Source organism: Ovis canadensis, chromosome 3 (genome assembly GCF_042477335.2).
Source record: "Ovis canadensis isolate MfBH-ARS-UI-01 breed Bighorn chromosome 3, ARS-UI_OviCan_v2, whole genome shotgun sequence".
Classification (NCBI taxonomy): Eukaryota; Metazoa; Chordata; class Mammalia; order Artiodactyla; family Bovidae; genus Ovis; species Ovis canadensis.
The window spans coordinates 19,783,136-19,810,734 of NC_091247.1; the positions used below are offsets into that span (position 1 = coordinate 19,783,136).

At 43.3% G+C, this 27,599-nt stretch overlaps 1 protein-coding gene across 1 annotated transcript in view; it reads right to left on the reverse strand.

Annotated features, from left to right (window-relative positions):
• The window catches only part of NOL10 (nucleolar protein 10), a 94,617-nt gene that overhangs the window by 52,949 nt on the left and 14,069 nt on the right, over positions 1 to 27,599 (reverse strand). Inside the window, exons 8-13 of the mRNA XM_069582596.1 lie at positions 26,555 to 26,615; positions 24,536 to 24,621; positions 22,600 to 22,678; positions 21,287 to 21,436; positions 18,187 to 18,253; positions 10,864 to 10,916 (exon numbers count right to left, since the gene is read on the reverse strand). Of these exons, the coding sequence (XP_069438697.1) occupies positions 10,864 to 10,916; positions 18,187 to 18,253; positions 21,287 to 21,436; positions 22,600 to 22,678; positions 24,536 to 24,621; positions 26,555 to 26,615 (496 nt within the window). The remainder of the gene's footprint in view (positions 1 to 10,863; positions 10,917 to 18,186; positions 18,254 to 21,286; positions 21,437 to 22,599; positions 22,679 to 24,535; positions 24,622 to 26,554; positions 26,616 to 27,599) is intronic.

The following is a 27,599-nucleotide window of genomic DNA, read 5'->3' on the forward strand; positions in this document are numbered from 1 at the left end:
ACTTGTCTTTATTGGCCATTTTCTATAGTGTGCTTTTGATAACAGAATGTGGGAAATGGACTTCAGCTTTAAAACTGATTTTTAATTTAAGCAACCAGATTTCATCACTGCTTTCTGTTTCAATCAGTTCAGTCAGTTCAGTTCAGTCGCTCAGTTGTGTCCAACTCTTTGTGACCCCATGAATCGCAGCACGCCAGGCCTCCCTGTCCATCACCAACTCCCGGAGTTCACTCAAACTCACATCCATCGAGTCGGTGATGCCATCCGGCCAATAACTAACAGCAAAACCAATGGCGTTCAGTAGTACTCTCTCAACCTCTAGTTTACATGACCTGTAACAGACTGAACAGTATCAAATCGTATTTCTCATGTCACTTTCTTCACTCACACCTGTGATTTTGTCACAACCTTTTCAGTATATCTTTATTTTGTTCAGTATCACATTCTTCCTAGCTACATAAAAGCCCACATTCATATAATGTTAAATATAAATACTCTTTGCCGCTGGACCCATCAAATTTTACTCAACGCAGAAACGTACAGCAGCAATAATCAGCTGAACATCTGTCAGGCAGCAAGCACCATGATAAATGACGAAGTGTCTACTGCACACAGCTGTCTCACAAAATCATTCTTCCTTTGTAGCTCAAGAAACAGAGGCTCAGTCAGGATAAGCAACTTGCTCGGGGTCACCAAATTTGTAAGTGGCAATCCAGGAATTCAAACTCAGGTCAGATGAATTTTAAAATTCCTTCCATAATCAACTCGGAATGATGAAATGCCTTCACAATCCAGCTCCGGAACTAGCTTGTCATTTGACCTTGAACAAATGACTCGATTTCTCAGCTATCAATGAAAGTGGTGGACGAGATGACCTCAAAGCTCTTGACCTGCTCTAGTGTTCTGTGCTTCAAAAGCTTCCCCTGTTCCTTTGCAGCCTGTGGCAAAACCCTTTATTGTGGAAAACATTTCACAATTTATCTGTCCAGTTCATGCTCTGTCTTGTCTGTCCTCTGATGCTAGAAAGTTCCCCAGATACATCTGGTACTGCCTCCTTAAATCAAGAAAATATGCTGCAAATGGCACTAGAAAATCGGAATTTCTCAATTTAAAAAAAAAGAAGAAAACAGGAACTTTGAACAAAACTACTTCTGTCACTGTGTCTAATATCTCTCTGCTTAAATGAGCAACTGAGAGAAAAATGTGATCCATCACTTTGAGGATTCCATGTGAGCACTAACATATTCAGGGCCATTTCAGCGTATACTACTGGGTCAAAGAGATCTGAGGAATCTCTGGTATCAGATTAGTAAACCTAAGAGCCGTCAGTCTTGGCTTTGAATCGAACTGGATCAATGGTCCATATTAAAAGCCAAATCTTAGAAAGCAGCAGGCACAGCACTTCCAGTAGCTCCAGCTAAAAGCACAGGAAGAAAAATGATGCATTTCCAATCATTATAATGCATAAGCCCATCCTATCCTAGATGCAAAGCCAACATTCCCACACATTTCAAAAAAGGTACAACAAAAGCTCAATGTCCTTACTTTCATATTCTCCTTCTATATTTTTTTAGGAAAGAGGTTATCTCACAACAGCACCAGTAATACATCTTCTGGATGAGGCATTTCTTTTAGAAATCTGTCAGCCCTCACAAACATAATGCTTCACAGTGAAAGTGAAGTCACTCAGTCATGTCAGACTCTTTGCAACCCCATGGACTGTGGCCTACCAGGTTCCTCCGTTCATGGGATTTTCCAGGCAAGAATACTGAGTGGGTTGCCATTTCCTTCTCCAGGAGATCTTTGCAGCCCAGGGATTGAATCCAGGTCTCCTGCATTGTAGGCAGAAGCTTTACCATCTGAGCTACCAGGGAAGTTCAGAAATGCATAAGGACTGCATGACCCTAAGATTCTGTGATCATTCTGATTAGAACATACTGTCAGAGCAAAGGAACTGATCCTTATCCTGCTGTATAAAAATTACAGTCTAGCACTTATGAGTCATGTTCTTAACTTTTTAACTTCACTAATGGTAGCAGAAAAAGGCAGATGCAAAAAAGCAAAATGGTTGTCTGGGGAGGCTTTACAAATAGCTGTGAAAAGAAGAGAGGCGAAAAACAAAGGAGAAAAGGAAAGATATAAGCATCTAAATGCAGAGTTCCAAAGAATAGCAAGAAGAGATAAGAAAGCCTTCTTCAGCGATCAATGCAAAGAAATAAAGGAAAAGAACAGAATGGGAAAGACTAGAGATCTCTTCAAGAAAATTAGAGATACCAAGGGAAGATTTCAGGCAAAGATGGGCTCAGTAAAGGACAAAAATGGTAAGGACCTAACAGAAGCAGAAGATATTAAGAAGAGGTGGCAAGAATACACAGAACTGTACAAAAAAGATCTTCACGACCCAGATAATCACGATGGTGTGATCGCTCATCTAGAGCCAGACATCCTGGAATGTGAAGTCAAGTGGGCTTTAGAAAGTATCACTACAAACAAAGCTAGTGGAGGTGATGGAATTGTAGTTGAGCTATTTCAAATCCTGAAAGATGATGCAGTGAAAGTGCTGCACTCCATATGCCAGCAAATGTGGAAAACTCAGCAGTGGCCACAGGACTGGAAAAGGTCAGTTTTCATTCCAATCCCAAAGAAAGGCAATGCCAAAGAATGCTCAAACTACTGCACAATTGCACTCAATTCACACGCTAGAAAGGTAATGCTCAAAATTCTCCAAGCCAGGCTTCAGCAATACATGAACCGTGAACTTCCTGATGTTCAAGCTCCTTTTAGAAAAGGCAGAGGAACCAGAGATCAAATTGCCAACATCCACTGGATCATGGAAAAAGCAAGAGAGTTCCAGAAAAAACATCTATTTCTGCTTTACTGACTATGCCAAAGCCTTTGACTGTGTGGATCACAATAAACTGTGGAAAATTCTTCAAGAGATGGGAATACCAGACCACCTGAACTGCCTCTTGAGAAACCTGTATGCAGGTCAGGAAGCAACAGTTAGAACTGGACATGGAACAACAGACTGGTTCCAAATGGGAAAAGGAGTACATCAAGGCTGTATATTGTCACCCTGCTTATTTCACTTATATGCAGAGTACATCATGAGAAATGCTGGACTGGAAGAAACACAAGCTGGAATCAAGATTGCCGGGAGAAATATAAATAACCTCAGATATGCAGATGACACCACCCTTATGGCAGAAAGTGAAGAGGAACTAAAAAGCCTCTTGATGAAAGTGAAAGTGGAGAGTGAAAAAGTTGGCTTAAGGCTCAACATTCAGAAAACTAAGATCATGGCATCTGGTCCCATCACTTCATGGGAAACAGATGGGGAAACACTGGAAACAGTGTCAGATTTTATTTTGGGGGGCTCTAAAATCACTGCAGATGGTGATTGCAGCCATGAAATTAAAAGACGCTTACTCCTTGGAAGAAAAGTTATGATCAACCAAGACAGCATATTCAAAAGCAGAGACATTACTTTGCCGACTAAGGTCTGTCTAGTCAAGGCTATGGTTTTTCCAGTGGTCATGTTGAGAGTTGGACTATGAAGAAGGCTGAGCACAGAAGAATTGATGCTTTTGAACTGTGGTGTTGGAGAAGACTCTTGAGAGTCCCTTGGACTGCAAAGAGATCCAACCAGTCCATTCTGAAGGAGATCAGCCCTGGGATTTCTTTGGAAGGAATGATGCTGAAGCTGAAACTCCAGTACTTTGGGCACCTCATGCGAAGAGTTGACTCACTGGAAAAGATTCTGATGCTGGGAGGGATTGGGGGTAGGAGGAGAAGGGGACGACAGAGGATGAGATGGCTGGATGGCATCACTGACTCCATGGACGTGAGTCTGAGTGAACTCCGGGAGTTGGTGATGGACAGGGAGGCCTGGCGTGCTGCGATTCATGGTGTCGCAAAGAGTCGGACACAAGTGAGCGACTGAACTGAACTGAAACTCAAATTTGGTATAAGAACAGCTAAAAATCACTGCAAACCAGCCACTGTCAAAACATACAACCATTATCTAAGATTGTTCAAACTACAGTTATCTGATTATCTTATATATGTTTTATTAATTTTTCAGCACATATTAATCGAATGCCTACAGCATAAAAGGCACTGCTTTAGGTGGTGGGAATGTAATTGGGAAAAAAAGAAACAATATCTCTGTGTCCATGATTTTTATATCATAATAAAGAAAAATACACATTCATTACATATTTATTCATTTTCTATTTATATAAATATATAAATAAGTAAATAAATATAAGGAAGATTTTGTGCTTCAGTGGAAAGTTATGTATAATCAAGAGTAGGGGGTCCACAAACTTTTTCTTAAAGATTTTAGGGCTTGCAGACCACAGGGTCTTTCTATCATAACTACTCAACTCTACCTTTTTGGTCAGAAAGCTGTTGTAGACAACACACAATAATTGAATGGGTGCACTGTTCCAAGGCAGTGGGCATTTAGCTGGGTGTTTAGTTTGCCAAACTCCTGGTCTAAGAGCACGCCTTTCGAGATTACCTGATTCTGATTCCATGGGACACATTTTACAACTCTGTAAACTGTAAGTAACCGACAGCAATGCAAGATTAATTGCTAACAGTCACGTGAAAGAACTCTGTCCTGGACAGACAGCCCTCCATACCTTTGAAAAGCCAATCTACTCATTTGTACATTCCCAACTCAGTATCACCTTACTCCACGTAAATCTCTATTTTAGACTTCACCTTTGATGACATGTGCCTGATTCCTTTAGTAAGTTAAATGAAATTTTTAACATGTTTATTTGAGATCTATGTGAAAGTCATGACTTTCCTTTTTTCTGAAAATTATTCTTAAACAGTTTTTGCCATCTTGACCCAAGACACACAATGGACTCACCTGAAAGTGTCAGGGAGACTTCAGCACCAAGAAGAAACGGCCAAGCACAGCTTGTTCCCTTGGCAACAGATGAATCCAAATGAGAGCTGCATGGACTCCGTTTTTCCAACTTTGATTTTCCTCTCTACTAATTCTGCGTTTGGGGCTAATTTACGACCTGTAAGTTATTTCCTGCTGCTGGCAGCAATGGCGAGGGATTTGGTCTTTTGCTCTAACCACTTGTCGATCTCTGTAAACGGATGAGCAGTTTTCAGAGACCTGTTCTCTGATGGGTGAGAGAAAATGGAGACTCTGGTCTTTTAGCCTTTTCCATTTTGTAGGGCGTTCTAAGTTAATGATAGGAGCTAAGATGTTATGCTGAGCAAAATAAGCCCTTGGAAGCTATCAAGGAGAAGAGTGATAGACTCTGACTGGTTGCTTTTACATTTTATCATCACTATTCTTGGCCATGTTAGGTTGCATATGGAATTCGCTGACCAGGTGTGGAGCCTGCACCCCCTGCAGTGGAAGCGTGGAATCTTCACCATCGAACCACCAGGGAAGTCTTACTTTTATATTTTAAATTAACCTGGCTGTTGTATGAAAAACAGAATGCAAGAGAGACAAAGTGAAAGAGGAAGGATCTGATAAGAGGCCATTAAGGTAACCCAGATGAGTGGCAGAAGCAGAAGTACTGGAAAATGGCTGGATTTGAGCCAACACTGGAAAAAGAGTTGACGGAGGTTTGGATGGACTGGACAAGGACACGCGAAGAGGAAGAGGACAGGCGAGGAAACACAGTTGTGCCTATGCTCTGGGCCGAGGAACTGAGTAAGCAATGAAGTGAGAAGAGGGGCGGGTGGGGAGCTGGGACCAGGCATTCTGCTGTGGACACGTAACTAGAGGGCACCAATGAGACGTCTAGCGGAGAGGTCTCCACCTCCACGGCCCAGCAGACTGGTGGGTATGTGACTCTGCAGCTCCAAGGGGAAGGAAAGGCTGGAGACAGAAGTTGGGAAGTCCAGAGCACACAGGTGTCCCTACAGAGCCCGGGGGACAGGTGAGCTCCGAGGGGAGAACAAAGAGACAAGGACTAAGCCCCAGCACCAAAGGGAGAGTGCCGAGGCTCAATCACCAGGCCGCGAGAGCAGGAAAGGCAACGACAGCAGACTGGCTGAAGGGCGAACTGGGCAGTGGGACGACAACCAGGAGAATGTGGCCTCCAGACACCAGCGCGGCCTGGCCGAGGGGGCTAAACGCCGCCTAAGTGATCTGCAGACGAGGTCTATTTTACGGGAGAAAGCATGACTGCCTGCACAACGGACTCTGTACGAAAAGCAGAACCTTCTGTCGGCCAAAGTTCTCTCTGCCACCTGCCTTGTTTCCAGAGACTTTCACCATCTTGCCCCTAGAAGTGTGCTGCTATAAAAGACCAAGTCCCTAGCCCCAAACTTTAAAACGAGGAAGAGAGTATCTATATAAAAAGGAGACACAAAATACTCTGAAAGGTACTGTCAAATATAATGCTAAACTAAAACAATGTATTTGCCAAACGGACAGCTGATAAAAATATGTTATCATCTTATGAGGTGAAGGTAAGGACTGCTAGGAAGCACTATGTAACTATGCCCTTGAGCCTTCTGGAAAATCATGCCAAAACATCCCAAGCAGTAATGCCTTCCCTGGTGGCTCAGTGGGTGAAGAATCCTCCTGCAATGCAGGAGACACAGGAGACGCGGGTTCAATCCCTGGGTCATGAAGATCCATCCCCTGGAGAAAGAAATGGTGATCCACTCGTTTTCCGGCCGGGAGAATCCCCATGACAGAGAAGTCTGGCGGGCTACAGTCCATGGGGTCACACAGAGTTGGACATGACTGAGCACTCCCATCCCAAGCAGCAATGCCTCTGGGAGGATGTGTGCTTGGGTGTTACAATTAAGTGAAACAAGCGTCCTTGAGATTTTATGCTTCTTAATATATATAGTCATCTCTCTTTGCAAAGAGTTCTATACATTTCATGCATTATGCTGTATAAGTTTCAGTGTTATTTCTTAAAAAAAAAAAAAACATAAGCACTGGTGTAAGTAAATATAACTCTTTATGTGTTTAACTCTGCCCTATGTGCAGGTATTCTGGTTCCAAGAGTACTTTCCAAATTCAAAAAATTTAAGTGTTTAAAAAAAAAAATCATACATCCTCAATTAATTGACTTTTATTTTTCTAATTCAAATAGCTTCTTAATAAACAAGTAATTATTCTTTTTCTCAAGTTTATGCATTCACGTGTGTGTGTACGTGTGCTAAGTCACTTCAGTCGGGTCCAAGTCTTTTTGACCCCATGGACTGTAGCCCTCCAGGCATCTCTGTCCATGGGATTCTTCAGGCAAGAATACTGGAGTGGGTTGCCATGCCTTCCTCCAAGGGATCTCCCCAACCCAGGGATTGAACCTGTGTCTCTTACGTCTCCTACACTGGCAGGTGAGTCCTTTACCACTCGCGCCACCTGGGAAGCCCTTACGCATCCATACACATTCTCAAGCGTGCCAGTTATCACATGTCGGTCATGTGTGGTCTCGGAGCTCATTGACCCACGGGGCCTTGGAGCCCAGAAGCATCTCCAACAGGAACAGTACTCGGCACCCTAGCAGGCTTGGGCTGGGTGCCACGGGACTTGGATTTCATCTGGAGTCCATGCAGTTGCCAAAGGTGTTAATTAGGAAGAACTAACCTACGATTAAATTATATTTCAGAGGAACCCAAACTTGAAAAACTGTTTCTGGCATTAGTCCTGAAAGCTGCAGCTGAATTAAGCCCTGGAATTTAAAAAGCAAACAAACAAAAGGACAGATCCTGGTCTCTCAGAGACAGAAAAAGAGAACACTGAGAAAATGGGGAAAGAGCTGGAGAAAACGTATTTGGTCATAAAAGACTACCTAGCTATTGGGATAAGTAAGTGGCAGAGACTATATAAATCAGGAAGTGCATTTACTTTAAAAAGATTTCAAGTACTCAAGAAAGATGGTATAGGGTAGATAGGCAAAAATTAACAAGCTGAAAGAACATTAAGTTGTCTTCATTTTCAGCACAGCCTCAAAGCAGGGGGGAAAAAAGTTTTATAAGATGTTAATACAAATCGTTGTCTAAACCGCCTATATTTGGCATGAATTGCATATTCAACACACACTTCTCTGGTTCTACAGGCCTCAAATAAATCTCTGTGAAAAATGTCAGCCTGGTGAGTTTGATAAAATCTTAGCAAAGATGGCAGGCTTTCAGACCCCTGGGCTCTTTCGCTCTGGAGTGTCACGGAGAACAGGTTCCAAGTAAAGATAAGTGGCACCATAAACCCTCACAGTGTGCGAGGCAGCAGGGCAGAAAGATAGGTTAGGGAGGAACACTTAGGTACAAGCTGCTGCACAATGTTCAGCTGAGCAAGAACAACTCTGCACTGACCGTCCACATGGGCAGCCACCTGGGAGCAATCTCTGGGTGGCTTTTTGACTTCGCTTGGTTACATGTGAACTACAGAGTTGAAACTAAGAAGATCTTCTAAGATAAGCTAACACTGATCGAAAAAGCTGCTTCTCACCACCTGGCCAGCAACGGGTCCCCTCTTGTGTGAAGCTCCCAGTGCTTGGAACAAAAAAACCCAGCCTGAGAAATGGATCCAGACAAGTAGAAGTGAACGGGGGTCTCCTCCAGTTCTAAGTCTATCATCCCCTTTCTCCTCCTGGATTCAAGCAGTCACTTCCGTGTCCACACATTCACCAGGGAGAAAGCGGCTGTCACCTGCGGTTCTTTCCTCTCCTTTCCTCCCTACATCCAGGCAATGACCAAGCCTATCTTACAACTGTTGTCAACAGTCCGAATTCTGCCTCCACTGCCACCATCTTTGCACAAGCTGGTGAAATGGCCTTCCTGCAAAAACAGAACCGCCCCACCCAGCTCCACACCGAGGGGCGTCCAGCCGGAGGCTCCTCATCAGCTGAGAAGACCCCCGATCCGGCTCTACTCAGTGCTCATTCTCCCTCCCACTGGTGGACTCTACACTCTTCTTACACGAGGAAGGGCTCTTTGACATGAGACAACAAGAACTTATAGGCAGATGCTGAAGATCAAACCACAGAACGCCCTCTTGAGAGGAAGACAGAGAGAGACCTCTTCCAGGAGAAGTTCAGGGAGGGGCAGGCTGATTTAGTCTGCCTCTCCTGAGGTGCCCAGATGGGCTGACGCTGTGAGAAGACTCAGTGCTGGACTGAGGGAAGGCTCTTCTTGTAACAGACACAAGTCTTTATCAGCGGACACCTCTGGACATGCTGCCTGGCTATTCAAGAAAGATAACCTCCTGGAATCACTGCCTGCCAGATCAGACTTCTCTGAAACTACCCTAGAACCTCCCAAGCCCCAATTTCTAAAGGGGAGGTCTGGCAAAGGTAACAGAGGGACCATGTCTCTCCTGCAGATCACCACAGCCTGTTCTTGCTGCTTCTGGATTAGATCTGATCTAATCCATTCTCCTGGTGGCAGCCAGAAGTTAATAATCCTTCAGAAATGCAGGTCTGATCCTATCACTCTTCCACCTGCACCACCACACCCAGACCACAGGATCACGGAAGGCGGAGCACGCCTTCAGCCAGAGCCACCCTGTCCCTCAAGGGCAAATGCCCAGCCATGTGTGTTACCTTCTTCTGGATCTCGGCAGATAATGTTCCCTTTAGTTCCAAGACCCTTCTCCCATTCTGCACCCCACCCTCTTCATCTAGAACACAGAACCAGCCTTCGTGTTGCTCCTCGGAAATCAATTTCTCTGGAAGGTTTCTCCAAGTATCTGCCATACTTCCCACTAGTTTCCAGTTCAGGTTCCTTACTTCAGTTAAGAGTGTTCATCAAGCTGACCGGAAACTGTCTACTTTCTTGTTTTACTTCCTAATAATGAGCTCTTCAAAGAAATGGGTAGTACCCTATCCACTGTTACACTGTCAACCTACAGCACTGGGCCTGACACAGCTGAAACAAGCAATAAACAGTTACTGATTGAATGAAGACAAAGATACATAAACTAACAGGAAAACGGAGGCAGTATCTCTGAGAGGCCGGGGAGAAAAGGAACAAACGACAATTTAGGAAAATGGAAAAGCTGCTGTTTGAACGACCTTCATTTCACCATCAACCAAAAGAAACATTCCAAAGTGCTTTCAACAGCATATCAGGTTCCTGAAGCCATAGAAAGTCAACATTAACAGAATATCTTTTTTTTTTGGGGGGGGGGGGCAGGGGGGACATACACATGTTTGAACTATTTCAAAAGAACCATCATAAATATGAAGAATCTTCATAACTGGAGGCTAACATTGATCACAGAGAGTTTACTCCCCCAAACATCTGATCTTCTACAACCCCAACGTTCTTCTCCGCAGATCTCAGAAAAGGAGATGTGTGCTGACCAGAATCGAAGGCCAACTTTGCAGTACAGGCTTTTCTGTTTAGGCATAGGTAGGGATGAACTGAGAGAAGTGTCTGGCATATGTAATGAAGAATGTTTTAAGGAAGGAGAAAAAAAAGGGACAAAATAGCAAACCACATGCCATCACGGATCGTGGCAATCTAAGATGGTTTCCTATACACAGAACCCATTTTTAAAAGACAATGCAATGACTGAAAGAGTCCTAGACTTTTATTTTAGAGGATTAGGTCTCTTGATCACTAACAGCTGGAAGTTTAAGATTCTGAAACATTCTGAAACAAAGAACAAATGTAAACCTGAAGAATAAAGACAAATTTCTACTGACGATTTTTAATGGGATGTTAAATAGTTTCCCATAAAAGAATGGTTAAGCATTTATTACTTTATTGGCTCCAGGAAGCACAGTGATTTGACAAATGAGCCACTGTGTCTAATTTAGACAGCCACAGGCCCAAAGTCCCTCGACACAGCCAGTTTAAAAATACAGTGTCTTTCCTTGTTCTATTTTTACCGTAACTCCTTTTTGTATCACTTACCGGAACGTAATAGATGCCCATCTTGGGGGCTTCATTGGCAGTAAGAAGCATTCCTAAAAATAAACACAATGAAAAAGGTAAACATAAGGGAAAAGAAAAATACTCTTCCTACTTGCTTTATATTTTGAAATGAGTGAAATGCTCAGAACATGAGAAACAGCAGAAGAGCCAGACCAGCGGCCAGGCACCCCAGGAGTCAGGTTGTGGGCTGTGGTCCCCGACCCTCCTGGATGGGGCATCTGAAGTATCAGAAAGACCAGCTTCCCCATCTGCAAAACGCTAAGGCTGTATCAGCTAAGTGGTTGAGCGGTTCCCACAGAGAAGGGCCACCATTTTTAAGGGGGTAAGTTTTAAGCTTCAGACACACCAATAAAAGGTAGCTTTGATGCACTATTATGTATTATGAAAGTTAAGAAAGGTTATCTTTCTGTTATTCAGGAATCCAAGAACTAAAGTAAAGCATTTCCCACAAAATGTCATAGCAAAGTAGTTCCTCATGTTTGAATTAAACTTTACACCTTAATAGAAAATAAAATGGCTTAAGAGGAATGCTACGTTGTAGCTACACTAGAAAAGACCCAGACAGAATCTGACAGCCTTTACCAAAATGATTCACCCAGAGAGTGGTTGATAATTTAGTCCAGGGATCAGCGTTCTCAGAAAGTGAGAATGGAGTGAGGGACAGCCTGTGGCATCCAGCGATGACTCCCCCTAACCCCAGGAGCAACAGTAACGAATCCACTATGCTTCGGCACAGAACCAGGGCACTCAGCTGGCTCAGCCCTGGGCTCAGGTCTCTGCCACACACGCAACCCACTCTCCAACCCCACTCCGCAGGGGCTCTCGTGGCAGCTCCGATCCTCTCTGCCCTGTTCCAGAACGATGCACCGAAGCAGAACTAAAGTCAGTCCTTTGTCATTTACAAAACACTACTGCGTACTCTATCTTGGTGAAGACGTGACGACTCTCCGATGCTATCATCCTTATTTACAGATCAAAAAGTGAAGCTCATATGTACTGAGTTACGAGTGCTGAGCAGAACATTCAGAACATTACAAGCTAGAGAATTTAAGAGCAAAATTTCAGTCAAGAGCTCTTGTTTTTAAATACCTTTACATATCAACTTGCGTTACCTTCATTTAAAACATGTATTTGTAAAATACAACAGAAAAATCCACAGAAAGCACACGTTTGGATTACCAGACCCCCGACCCAGGGATCAAACCCAGGTCTCCTGCAAGGCAGGCAGCTTCTTTACTGTCTGAGACGCTACGGAAGCTCACAGTCCTAATTAAGTACACCAAACGTTAAGGATGGTGATGTAATTCTGTGATTTAAAAAGTACTTTTGTGCTGCTCTTCTGTTAATACAAAAGCTTGCCAAAGGGATGCTCTTCAATGCTGTTAACAGAAATACAACGCTGAGGTAGAGGAAGTTCGCTGATAGGCAGAGAGCAGGAGCTCAATGCTCTGCCAGCAAAGCCATGTTGTACACATCAAGTCTAAAGGGGGAGTGAGTCCTGAGCTGGAACCAACCTTCCCCAGAAAACACACACACACCCTTCACCAGAACATACACACACACACACACAAGCTTCAACACAACACACACAGAGCCGAGGAAGCAAAACACACAAACACAAACATACACACACACACTCCGTCACTCGCTCGAGGAAGCAAGAAATGTACGTCTAAATGAAAGTCAGGTAAGAATCAGACACTTTCTCATAACTTGTAGCCTCCACAAACTCTTTCATGTGGAAACTTTTCCTGTCCCGGAGACAACTGCTCACTGAAATTCACCACAGGAAGAAACCACCTCTACTGACCTGCACTTCCCAAGTCTAACAGCACCATCAGAACTTCTCCGAGACCTTTAGACAGGGTTAAAGAAGAAGGTCTGGAGATTGAAGAGACATCTTACAACCAGAAAGAAGGCTCCCAACAAAGACGTCCCCTAAGCCCAGGTTCCCTGGCTCAACCCTGAATATTCAAGTGAACACTTTACAAGGAGACACACCACACCTACCAAACAGACCACAGAAAAGGCTGGGCTCTAATTACACAGAAGAATCCAGGCCAGATGCAGCAGGCTGCTTCCCACAATGAGCAGGACCTCACTTGACCAAACATGGACAACAACACAAGCTGACCTACCAAGAAACCGAAGTTGGGACAGTTGGAACCGAAACGAGTTATAAAAGAGAAAACAGCCTCACACAGCCCAGGGAACACGAGGAGTTTCTAACAAGAGGGAAGCAGGAAAGTCAAGCCAGGGATGGAGTTAGTTCAGCAGAAATTAAGACGATCACAGGTGAAAGGCAAGAAGAGGGCGAAGTACCAGGCTCAGGCACTACCTCCACAGGTGAGAAGGTAGCTCGGGAAAGCGAGACCATTTGCTCAAGGTGACCACTGCACTGATTCCAAAGCCCATGTAACATGGGACTCTAAAACTCCAATGACAACTAAGATAAAGTGAAAAGACTTCTTGCAGGATCAAATAAATCATTAACACAGATATAAACACCATACAGTAACATGACAAATGTATTTAATAAGGATGTCAAACTGAAAAGCAAGACAATTACACATAGTGACAATTTAAAACGCACAAACAAGTGATTTGTAAGACAAGAATCTCTGGGAATTCCCTGGTGGTCCAGTGTTTAAGACTCCACTCTTCCAAGACAGGGAGTGCAGGTTCGATCCCTGGCTGGGGAACTAAGACGCCACAGGCCACTCAGTGTGGCCCCCCAGAAAGAATTCCTCTAATGGAAGGAGTAATGACACTTGTGAAGAGATTGTGAGATTATGGCTTTTCCTTTAAATTTCCTTACAAGGGGGCGAGAGAGAGTGAGATGGTTGGAGGCATCACCGACTCAATGGACATGTGTTTGAGTAAACTCCGAGAGACAGTGAAGGATGGGGAAGCCTAGTGTGCTGCAGTCCACAGGGTCGCCAAAAGTCAGATACGACTGGGCAGCTGAACAGCACCAACAATAAAAATAGGAACCTTGGAAGAGAAGGCAGAGATCGTTAGCACTGAGGAGGAGGAGCACACAGCTCCAGTGTGGACAGCAGAGCGTAGGACGCAGTGAGCTGTGACACGCAGAGAAGAAATCTCATCTGTCCAGGCTTTGGGGGCGAAGGACTCAGGAAGGTCACAGCTCAAAATCAGAAACACTACTCAAGCCAGGACAATTCAAAGCGTGCTCCCCGGGCCAGTCTGAAAACTGCCATCAAGCTTTCCGTTGAGTACAGAAACTGAAGAATTTAGAAACCTGTATAGTGACTCAACCTTGCAGCAAGTTCCAAACATGTGACCCTTTTCCTACTAATTCATCTTTATGATATTTAACAAAAGTATCCACCTGCAATGGATTGGAAATTTAAAAACAAAACAAAAAAACATAAAAGGCTGGTCCTTCACCAGATACATCTGAGAATCACTGCCCGGAAACGGAGGGCATCGGGTCATAGCTGGAGCGGCTCAGAGCAGACAAGCTGGGCAGAACTGCCCTGCGCTGGAGGAGAAAGGACAGGACACGCCTTTTCATGCGGTCAACTCCTACAGAAAGCGGGGAGCCTGCGGTTTTACTACACATGGCGCCAAGCTAGTGATGGGTCACATCTTATTTCTAGGCAGGCTACTGGGAGGCTACTGAGAGAATAAAAGGTGACTTCAGGTCTGATGATACAGACTGCCTCCAGCAGGCCTAAAAGCAGGTGAAAAACAGCCTGGATCACTGGTACAATTCTGAAGCCTGAGTAGCCTTTCTGAGTGGATATCTTTTCCTTCCCTCAGTGGTTCTGGATTCCACAGGTTGGGCTGGGGCTCAGCAAGCACTGCGGACCAGGGTCGTGGGGCCGCGACCTCAGTTTCCCAACCTGCACGGCAGCACCCGACGTGGAGACACTGCATGAGCAACTAGAAGCTGAGGCAGCCACAAAAGCAGAACAGTTTCTCAACGTTCTGAGCAGTCTGGGTATCAGAAACACATGACAGAACAGCAATCAAGATTCAGCTTTAATTACTCCAAAATGAGTAAGCGAGAAGATAAAGAATGCTTACGCTCATAGTGATGAAGCAAAAAAACCCAACCAACGATGTTAACGGGACAGGAGAGTAAAGCGAGGGAAAGACAGCAACCACGCTCGGTCCCAACCCTAAGACAGCCGTGGAGGGACGTGCCTTTTGGGGCTCGCCAGCTTGTGAGATAAATCATCTGGCTACTGTTTGTGTCTGATTAAGCTCTTATAAGCTACCTGACAATAAAGTCACTCTTCTGACCAAAACACCATCTTAAATGTTCTACCTCCAGGAAAGCATCCTGTGTAACAGAGAGAACTGCTGGCCATCTAGGCAGAGCCATCACGCTTCTCCTTGCTTGTTCTGGGATGACCAACAGGATGGGAAACGACACGGAGAACCTGTCAGCCCTGAGCACCACCCTTGCCCCAAATATTTAACCCACAGTGCACTAGGCTGTTAGATTTCACTTCTATTTTAGAACAACAAAAAATACAGGGGCCGGAAGAACAAGTAAAGGACACCAGGAAAAATAATCACAGGAATCCAGGATGCAGAACATCTTACGAGACTACAGACCTGATGGTAGAAAACTCAAGTGCCGTGCAGGAAGGGGAAGAAAGGATGGGAGAGAATTCCTGATTGAAAGAAGTGGAAGACACAACAACTAAATGTAATCCACAACCTTGCTGATAGACTAGTTTCAAATAAACGGGCTTAAAAAGGCATTTGGTGGACAAGCAGGGGAATGTGAAAAACGAAAGGTATTATTAGGAAAGGACTGCTTTCTTACATGGGGTAACAGTATTTCTGGTACCAGCAGAAGGTTTCTACTCTGGTGAGATTACAGTCACATTCCATGCCTGCAGTTGACTCTCAACACCTTGCACCTTATCAGTATTCTATACTATCAAAGCCTTCCATGTCTGGACTAGCCCTGCCCAACAGAAATACTATGCAAGCCACATAAGTGACTAAAAATCTTCTGGTAAGACACATTAAAAAAATTTTTTTTTAACAGGTAAATTTGAGTACATTTTTATTAACCAGTAAGTCTAAAATATTTTCACTTTAATATGTAATCAATACAAAAATTAATGATCTACATCACATTCTTTCCTGTTTTGTGGTACATCTGAAGTCCGGTGTGTATTTTATGTTTAGAGCACGTATTTCAGATTAGTTACTCCGCAAGTTCTCTGTGGCCACAGGTGAGCACAAACCAGTCAGCACACAGGTCAACAACTTTCGTCACCATCTGCACTCTTCAAACCCCCACTCCTTCAATCCAACTAACCTCTTGTTCTAACTTCAGTTTCACCCGATTTTATTCACCTTTGTACCTAGCCCAAACCCCATTTTAGACCACTCAGCACCTCAACCTAGGACCCCAGCACCTTCATTAATTTCTGAATTCATCACAATTTGACTCACTCCTATTATAAGAAAATTCTCCCAACGATCACAGATGAAAAGCTAATTACAAAGGTTCAGGGTTTCTCATCTTTTTCAGGAGAGTACCCTGTAACTTAAGAAAGAGCACAGGCTCCAGGATCAGGGGAGGCTCGCTCCAACTGAGCCTCTGCCACACAGCGGCCGGGTGACCAACCCTGGGCATGTATCTCAGTTTCCCTACCTCCAAAGATGCAAAAGGGAAGGAGAGGGGAAAGGAAGGGAAGGGGGAAAGGAAGGAAAGGAACGGTAAGGGAGTCACTAACTCTTCCACATGATTAAGTGAAACCACGACGACATCCAGACCCACAGCACAGGGCCTTCCTGCCCCTTTCTGCCTCCTCTTCTGCGATGCAATGCTTTGTTCACTGAGCAATGCCCGGGCAATCACTTCTCTCGCCTTCCATAGCTGCTGGCTCCTTCACTGTCAACTCTGTCGGCCTCTCCACCGGCTCTTCCCTCTCACCTCCCTTTCCATGGACTCAGGTCCTGCTGTCTTACGGTCTCTCCACTTTTCATCGGTAACTGCCTGCACTGCCACTTCTTCTGTGATGACCTCTATTTACATGTCTTAAAATTTTATGTCTGCAGACCTGCTTTCCTCGGGCCACGCTGCCTACTGTGCCCTGGACGTGGCTCCCAGGATGAGGCTCTAGGTCAGGGCGGGGATCCACAACCACTTGGGAAGCAGGTGAAAAATAACCCATTTCGGGGCTCTCCCCAAGACGCTCTGAGTCTGCACACCTGGTATGGGGCTGAGGAATCTGTACTTCTTAAAAAGCTCCCAGGTGATATTGGTGGGCAGGCAGGTTGGAGACCCTCTGCCAGACACCGTCACTGCCTCACTGCCGCCTCAGACTCAGATGCTCAGAGAAGACAGCACCATCTTTCTCTCTGAGTCTGCCCTCTCTCCTGTGCTGCCGACCTCAGCTCTCCGTCTCTCTTCCTATTCGTTTTAGCCCAAAACTGATCTACCTTCTGCCCAGTGGACAGAACCGCCTTCTGTGAGAATGGCCTGCACCCGTCCTGACCACAGACAGCGCCCAGCCACTCAGCGTGGTCACTCCGGGGCCCACACCCCGCACAGCACCTGCTTACAGACCCTGCACTCTGGCACACGGGGCTCCTCTTGCCCACCACGTCTCTCACCAGCACCCACACTCAGTGTCAGCGAGGACCTCCCCTCCGCCCTTCTCTCGCTCCTCTGCCTGGAGCCCCTCGCTCTCCTGCCGTCACAGGGCCAGCGTGCACCTCCGTAGCAGAACTTCTCCTGTTTTGCCTGGTATCCCTCCATCAGAAGTATCTGTGTGTGTCCGTCCTCAGGACACAACCCTGCGGGAGAGTGAGAAGTGTTCTCATTTTCTCTCCTTCCCCAGAATTCTTCAGATTTGCTTGAAGGTAGTATTAAATCTCGAAATCTACCAGGTACTTTACAGAAGAGCCAGCAACACAGAATATACTCGACGTCTGGCTTCGCCAGCCTTGTGTATCATCAGGCAACTCTGGCCTCCTCCAAATCCCTAACCTCAATCTACACAAAATTACTAATCCCATAAAAGAGCTAAAGTGCACACTAAAATAGCACCTTGCCTGCCCCGACCCACAGAGTGCCACCAGCTTCTCCTAACAGCTAGGCTGGCTGGGGGCTGAGTCACTGAGCGTGTCACTTTCTGAAGCATCCACATCACTTCCTGTTCCTAATTTTGCAAGTAAATACAATATCTAAAAACTGTCTTAACTGAGCCAAACCCTGTCTTAAGAAATGAAAAGAGTTTAAAACCCTGTAAAGCAAAGCCTAGATTCATCTCACAAAATGGCCTGCTGCTCCGTAGTGCATACCTGAGTTGGGGTAGAGGCAGACGTCATTAAGGTCATGTTCTGGCTCCAAGGAAGTAAATATTTTTCCCTAAAAGTAAGCAAAAGTGAACTGTTAAAACAGTTAAAGGAAGACAACTTTTGGCAATGCGATTTACAGGAAGTAAGCTGGGGACATAACTCCATTTATCCTGCTTATGTGAGAAAATAAAGTCACCTAACAGAAATCACAGAATTTAAGGTTAAAAAAAAAAACACTTAGAGAATTTCTTTTATCAATTTATCAAATCCTCTCATTTTAGAGAGGAAGCTCTCTCAGGAGGGAGAGCTGACTTTCTTCGGAAAATAAATACAAACTTTTAAAGATAATGTCTACACAACAGGCAAGGGTAAAGTTTAAAATAAATCTGTACGTCAACTTAAAAATGTCCATAATCTGGAAGACACACCCTAGTTAAACTTGTCCTCAAAGAAACAAAGAAGAGATAGTCAATACGGTAAAATGAGGCTGGTATCTGCCATCCTGTGTTGCTAGGATTTGAGAAGAATCAAGTAAGATAATGAATATAAAATAATTTAACAAAATGCTATAAATACATAAGGTGCTAGTTATTATACAGTGAAGGGTAAAATATTTTATTTTAAATGTGGGGGAAAATATGCTGTATTTTTTAAAATTAACAGAAATTAAGTGAAAGAAAAAAGAAGATAATAGATGGGAGTGGGAAAGGGTGATGAGAAAGATAAACAAGGAGAGTGAGTCAAGCAAAAGCAAGTAATTTGGGTGTTGGTCAAGAGGGCGTATTCAGTCATTACAACAACGCCAAGGTAAAACTTACTGTAGCAACTACAATATGACTTCAAGACCTGATGTTGAAAATGTCTGCCAGCTCTTGCATTTATTAACCCATTATTAGAGGCTCCATGGCGGCGGGGGAGAGGAGGTATTAAAAAACTAATTTCGTGCTCCATGAAAAACAGCAGCAAGGTTCTAATTCAAGACAGACAGTGAAACTCACAGTTACCTCCCTTTTGTCTCAAGTTTCCAATGAAACGAAAAATGGAAAGAGAAGAGGAAAAAGGATGGGGAAATCGGAATAAAAATAGCACAGAACAAAAAAGAGACAGTACCACAGTTCGTGAAATCCATGCTGGGGAAAACTATGCCCATTGGAGGGCTGGGAAGGGGGCATTCCGACTGGTTAGTCATCACCTTTAGGTAGGATGGGAGCCAGGCCATGGAAAACTTACTCTACCAGTGTGTTAGGAACTTTCAAACATGAGAAGTTTGCATTTGTAGAGGTAAAAAGAAATGTTTTAAAGTACACTAGTTTGGATTATCAGAAGAGTAGAGAAAAATTCAGGCCTAAGACACCATGAACATTCAAGAAAGCCCTCAAAACCCTCCAAACTCAAAGCGAGACAGTTGGCTCCTGGGCAATGAAGCATCAGGGGAATTCTTCCGAGGACTGATGAGAGCCAGAGGCCCTTCCTTTTCTCTGTAAGGAAGTCTCAGGAGGGCCCGAAAAGGTGACGGGGCTTCAGAGACAGGACACGCCCCAGGGATAACTCAGTCTCCACAAAGATCCAGAGGAAAACACGGAGCAGAGTAAGGTCAGTACTTTGAGAGCTGACAAGTTGTCCCAGCAGCCAGGGATTCCCATCAGCAGCTGACCTGTGATGAGGCTGCTGGTGGCCCCTCTGCCCTGTGTAGGGGAGCCCCACAGGAAGGACTGACGCTTGCCCTCCAGTAACTAATGCTGAGGCTCTCAGCCCCCCACACTCTTTACCTCAAAAATGAATCTTTCTATTTACAGTAACACTTTAAAGATGCTAAGTCTGAAATCAATAAACACAAAGACTCTTAAAAGCAATTGCTACACTGAATGAATTTTGTCCCAGTAGATGAACTAACCTTTTACTACTCTCTCAAAACAGGAGAATCAACAACATAGGGTTTTGTTACTTTTTAAATGACATTTAAAAGGACACAGAATATCAAACATTCTTTAAGAAAATACTACTTTTAAGAAAAACACTATATAAGAAATTGGGCTTCCCTGGTGGCTCAGATGGTGAAGAATCTACCTGCAAAGCGGAAGACCTGGTTTTGATCCCTGAGTTGGGAAGACCCCCTGGAGAAAGGAACAGCTACCCACTCCAGTATTCTTGCCTGGAGAATTCCATGGACAGAGGAACCTGGTAGGCTAAAGTCCATGGGGTCGCAAAGAGTTGGACACGAGTGAGCAACTTTCACTTTTCATGTAAGAAATTACTATAAAGGTATCATATCTAAAATCTATTTGTTTGACACAAGGAAAGGGTATGAAATTGAGATGCATAATAACAGTGATATGGGAATATTAGTGCGTGTGTGCTCAGCTGTGTCCCACTCTTGCGACCCCATGGACTGTAGCCCACCAGGTTCCTCTGTCCATGGTATTTTCTAAGCAAGAATACTGGAGTGGGTTGCCATTTCCATCTCCAAGGGATCTTCCCGACTCAGGAATTGAACCTGCATCTCCTGCATTAGCAGGTGGATTCTTTATCACTGAGTCACCAGAGAAGCCTGGAAAGATTAGTAGTAGCTCATAAAAAGTTTCCTAAGGTTGCAAAAGAGCCCCAAAATCTAGGGGGTTTCTCATGGATCAAGTTTTTTAAAAATAATGATTTATATCTACCTAACTGAAGAGTTGATTCATTGGAAAAGACTCTGATGCTGGGAGGGATTGGGGGCAGGAAAAGGGACGACAGAAGATGAGATGGCTGGATGGCATCACTGACTCCATGGACGTGAGTCTGAGTGAACTCTGGGAGTTGGTGATGGACAGGGAGGCCTGGCTTGCTGTGATTCATGGGGTCACAAAGAGTCAGAGATGACTGAGCGACTGAACTGAACTGAACATGTAAAAATGCGTGTCAGTTCTAGCAAATGAGGAAAAGTTCTTAACAGGAAGAAAACGACCTTAAGGACCTGGAAGTAACTATCTTCCAGGGAAGGGCCTGAATGGATACTCAGTATTTTTTTCTCAAAAACCCGTATAACTCAAACAAGGCAACTGGAAAGAAAAGGAACATACAGAAAATAGGCAAGTAAGTCATTTTAACAACAAAAAATACTTACTGAGTTCTTATTCCACATTTTGATAATTCGAGAGTCAGCAGACAAAATCAAATCTAAGGAATCTTGGAAATGAACTGATTTAATGGGCAGCCCATATTGGTGATCTTTAACTAGCAATGGCTTATCAGATCGAAGATCATACAATAAAACCTAAAAGAAAAAAAAAGGTATTTCTGTTTAAATAAAATATTTCATCTTAAAAAGAAACTTTTAAAAATGAACATCCTCACTCAGAGTACAAAGACTCTAAAGTGTCAGCCAGAAAAAATACTCCAGAAAAATCTCAATTACCCTTCCAGGGTATGGCTCTATGGATTCAACCCTAAGAGTAATTTTTAGGCACACTAAGATTGAGAACTACCTGGATAAGTTAAGGAAGGAACCAAATGGGAAAAGTGCACAAGAATTTGTGTCATTTATGAATTTAATAAATATAAACACTGAGGGCCTAGTATGTACCAGGCACTGTCTCAGTGGCTGAAAGAAACAAGAACAAGAATCATCATGAAGGCAGTGGTGGCAGATTAGAGACAGATGCTGGTGGCAAGGCTATGACTTTGGGGGGCGGGTGGAGGGCAGGGTTCTCTTCTGAGCTCTATCCTGATAGGTGAGGGGCCTGGGGAAGCTGGATCTCAGACCCAGGTGGCAGATGATACAGGCACTCTGCTGGAAGCAGGGCTCCCGCCTGTGCTGAGGTCTGGACGGACTTAAGTGTGTGGGCTCTGCCTTGAAGGAAAGGGGGAAAGATGAAATTAAATCTCTGAAGCTATTTCATTCATACTCCTCAGACTAGTCAGCATTCGCTGAGGCAGGTCCCACTGACCACTCCCTGCACAGGATGTGGGAGACAGTGCTGGGTGGGAAAAAAAGGCTCCTTGGACAAATACCTTTTGGAAACACTGACTCAGCACATTTCTTGTCTACAGGGATTCTCAGAGCCTCCACTGTATATTAAATGCGCTATAAACCTCAAAGATAGGAATCTGGAGAATTTCAAATTTTTGTTTTTCCACAGAACTCCATTCCACACACTCAAGAAAACACTGCTCTAAACCACGGTCAAGAGGACACATGAGGCATAGCCCCACGGCAGCTTCAGCTTGAGAATCTCTCAGACCCACCATTGGGGCCAGAAGCAGAGTTTCTCAAGGTCCTGACAGAACACGGCAATCTGAGTACCCTCTCCACGCTGGCCAAACAGTAATGCCTCAGAGTCTGGTCACACAGTGAACAGACGAGTGGGTATTTCCCGTGATATACACGCCTCTGAAACAGTAACTTAAGAGCGAAGTTTCCAGCTGAAACATATTTACCTGCCCTGTGGACGTTCCAACGGCCATGGTCAAGGCACCATTAAATTTCAAAGCAGAGATCGTTGGCAAACTGTTTATTCTGAAAGGCAAAATATTTGCGTTCCATGCATATATGGTCAAATCTCTTCCAAGTAACAAATTATTACTCTTCATTTCTAATGGAGAGGATCACATTTCTAGTCTCCTATTTAAAAGAACTGTATCCAAACTTTCCAAGTCAAAATGAAAACTAACCTTTACTTATAAATGTAACTTACCTGAAAAAATTTGCAGGTTATCTTCTTTTAAAACTGTAAGAAACATTATTAAAGTAACAGTAAACAATAAAAGTTACTGAAAATATAAAACCAACTGAAAAGGACCAGTATGACAGTTATCTTTCATTTTGATTAAGCCAGAATGAGGTATTTACAGAAATGACCCTTTTTGGCTTAAGAGGAAACAGCTTTATATTCAGATACGGATATACCCATTTTCACTTTAAAAGTCAATGATGTCAAGCTAAAAAAAAAAAAAGACTAGTCCCCAGATGAGAGCCTAGAATCTCTAAAAGTAACAGAACAATGGATGTTTACAGCTATTAATCTAGAATATGCTTCTCACTCAGTAACCAAAAGTAACTCTGGGGTGGGAAGGGTCCTAGATGATGGCCATAGTCCTGATTTCAACAGCTGTTGTCTCCATGACCTTGGACCAGAACCTAGAGTCCAGGCCGCTGACTGCTGGCATCCTCAGGCCTCTTACGCCACCTAAAGCCTCAGCCTGCAACTACACTGAAGCATCAAGTCCTCTCCTTACATCAACTTCCACCACTGACTCTTCAGACTGAACTCTGGAACCATTCTTGGTGAGGTGATACTGTTTTTCCTCATTTATTCAAACCTGTTTGTTTCTTCATAAAATGTTTTCCTTTTCTTGATAGTTACGTATCAAGATTAACCCTCAATATTTTACAATTTTTGTTATAAAAGAGAACTGGTTTTCATTGTATCTTTCTACATGGACTTTGCTGATAAACATCAAAGCCACTGATTTTGTACATTTATTTTGTAACCAATTTACTTAAATCTCATACTAGTTTTTATAGTTTCTCAGTTCGTTCTACTGGGTTTCTCAGGCACACAATCACATACATCACCTGTAAACAACAAAGCCTGTCCTCCCCTAGCCAATATTCAATTCATATTTCTTTCTCTGACTGTACTGGCTTCTCCTTCCAGAAGGTCACCTATGTCCAATAACAGAGGTGACAGCTTATAACACTTATGTCAGAAAAAAATAAAGCTAACCATAAAAAAGTAACAAAAAAAATCACCCCAAACTAAATCGACAAGTAAAGCTACTTTCAACACTACAACATACCCAGATTTCTTCCCGATATACATGTAAGTTCACTGTTTTTCCTATGAAAATGTAATAACACACAATAGGTAACTGCGTGGTTTGTCTGGATTCCACCACCAGATCCTACAGAATGGGAAATATAAATTCCTGTAGCATATACATTTTAATTCAGTTCCACGGTAACTAAATAAACAAGGAATTCCACTGGCTTCCCCACTTAGTGAGCTTCCGCAGGAAAGGATTTTTCCATAAAACAATCACAAAACCACAACCTTGGAGAAACATGTTTTAAGAGTTTCATCCTTCAGCAACTGCTTTTAATTTAGTATTGACACTGTGGTTGCTGTTCTACAGTCACTAAGTCATGATCCACTCTGCAACCCCATGGACTGCAGCACACCAGGCTCCTCTGTCCTCCACCATCTCCCAGGGTTTGCTCAAACTCGTGTCCATTGAGTCAGTGCAGCTATCTAACCATCTTGTGCTCTGCCACCCCCCTTCTCCTTTGGCCTTCAATCTTTCCCAACATCTCAGCATTGACACATCTGTTTAAATCACAAGTTGGTGAGTATTTAAACTCACTTCTACTTACTCTGAATCAGCCGTGACACTACTCAAGGCACAGTCTAATACACCAACTCGGCCCCGAGTCCTCGGGTCCCAACACTCTACTCGGCCCTAAACAAACAGAACAATCATTGTAAATTACAGCTGCTATTAGGAAATTTTTAGAAAAATACTCCCTAAAAAGAAAATGAAAAGCCTTACTGGTTATCGCGTGCAGATTAAGAACTTAACATTTTTAACTTTTTACTTGTATCTTTTTTAGTACTGTCAATCCTTTCATCATGAACTGCATTTTTTTTATAATTTAAAAAAGGAAAAATAAAAAAGGATGGTTAAGGGAAAAAAGGTCCAAAATGCAATGCATGATACCTGATTGGACCTTGATTTGGTTGGTGTGGTAGCGGGGAGAGGAGTTATGAAAGACATTTTGGTATAACTGGCAAATTTTAAATGCAAATATTATTGTATCAATGATACATATTTAATATATGTACTATAATAACTGTCACAGAAGAAATCAAAATCCAACATATAATATCAAAATTAATGTAAAAATGAATTTTAAAGTGGTCTGACTATGCATATCAAATATCAAACCCCCAAGGGTTGAATATGACTGCGTACACACGAGTACACACACACACACACACACACACAGTAATCAAGGAACCCAAGGAATTTCAGGAACCCAGCCTTTGGGCTGGGTGGTCTGCGCCCTCTTCAACAAGTCTCATGGCTGGTCTTAAAACAGCTGGTGCAAGAGAAGCCTGCTCTAATTCACAACTTCTCTTACACAGCATGTTTCCTGGTGTCTAGCCTAGCTTGCTCTATAAGGACTCTATTCAAATAACCAAATTTTTCAAGGAAATTATTTTAAAACTTCCCCTTGGTAATCTCAAGAAAAGTAATTAGCGAGATAATGCTTCACTGGCCTAACTTTGGCATAGTAGTTTTTCTAACAAGGTCAACATAGTTTTATATATTTCCATTAAATCAATCTTAGGTGATCCATTTCAAATCTTAATCTTTTAACCTAAAAATGATTTGAGTAAAGAAATCTACATTTCATCCATATGAATTGGTTTAATAAACTACAGTACATCTACACAATGGAACCTTATCCACCAGTTTTAAACAATTACCTTAGTTTTCCAAGTAATTACAAGCACCAGTGTATAAACACGTACATTATATAGCATTACATTTTAAAAAAAAAGGCAAATGAAGAACCACAGCATAATCTCAATTTTGTGAAAAATATTTAAAAACATGTTACTAAAACATATGCATACCTGCATAAACAAAGAAAAACAAAAACGAAAGAAGAATATTACAAGTCATTAAAGAGTCACCTCTGGTGTAGGACTTGATGACTTGAAGGTACAGAGGGCATTTTTTAACAATATATTTTTGACATATTTACCTTTTTTTTATACTGTGTTTAACAATATTGTAATTTAAAAAAAGCAAATCTAGAAAAACTCCTAAGTATGAAAGAAACTGAATCAAAGGTGTTACATAGTTTAAAATGCAAACATGCATAATTGAGTGCTACTATACAGGATGTCCAAATCACACTCCATGTCCCCTTACAGCTGATAATGCTCTCATGTAGGTTCTTCCATGTGATTTTCACCAGCACAGCGCCTCCACACAGGTGGCAAGTAATTTTTATCATCTCCATTTCACTGATGAAAAAAATAAGCCTCAGGGAAAGGAACGCAGTCATAAAACTAACAAGCAGCAGACAGCTGGTGAAGAGCAAGAGTGGTCGCCACAAGAGCTGGCAACTATCAGCTTCACCCCCAGTGATGACAGCCCCCCACCCCCAAGGCCAAATCCAACCCCGAGGGGCACAGTCTGCAGCAAGAGCACAGCTGTGTCTCCGAGGAACGTGACCCACTGTTCACGTGAAAAGCAAACCAGGGGCTTGTCTCGCCATCAGCACTCTGCTCTTAGGAACCAAGTAACCCTGTCTTTACATCAAACTCTGTTAGCAAATGCAGGGTGAATGTTTTTCAAAATGAAGTCAATGTATGCTTACCTCTATCGTTCCTGTGGCAAATAAGCCATGCACTGAATTTATATCACAAACATTATTCTCCCTAAAACAGTAGAGCGATAAGGGAGAGAGTTTTAGCATCTGCTTTAGGGGAAAAGTGAAGTCACTCAGTCCGATTCTTTGCGACCCTATGCACTGTGGCCCACCAGGCTCCTCCATCCATGGGATTCTCCAGGCAAGACTACTGGAGTGGATTGCCATTTCCTTCTCCAGGGGATCTTCCCAACTCAGGGATCGAGCCCAGGTCTCCCGCATTGCAGGCAGATGCTTTAACCTCTGAGCCAGGGAGGGACACTCAAAAAACTTTCTAAACAAACAGGAACCCACTACTGTGGAGAAGGCAGCAGCCAGCAGATTCTCGATCATCTGCACATGAAAAGCACCAAGGCAGCACAAGGGCCCTGGAGTTTCAGACGGCGGGGTGACACCCTACCTGCCCGGGGATGAGCCGTGGAAGGGCTTGCTTCAAAACCACCATCCTACTACCACAAGAGCAAATTTCTCAATAATCTTCTCCCAAAGCAAAATAACACAGGCTAAAAAACACCAATCCAGAGGCGTGACCAGCCTACTGACTCCACCGTTTCTAGGCTTGAATTTTCTTTTCTCTGCAAAACGCTTTTCACCAACTTCAAATGGTCATCATGAGGATTAAATGAAAAAACTATAAAACCTCAGCACAGTGTCTATAGTTTATAAGACACTCAATAAATATCAGTTACTATTATAAACAGGAAATTCTGGAAGTAAAGAGCAGATAACTCTTTTATTATTCAAGGATGCATCATGGTGTTACAATTTAAGAAAATAAAATTGGTATTTCAAAGCAATGTGGGAAAAAAAAAAAGGTAACAAGAGTTTACCGGTTTTTATCATTACCTGTTCATCCAACCTTTAAAAATCCCTTTCAAAGCAATAAGGAAACTCTAGCAAGCTCTTTATATACCTGCTGCTGCTGCTAAGTCACTTCAGTCATGTCCGACTCTGTGCGACCCCATAGACGGCAGCCCACCAGGCTCCCCAGTCC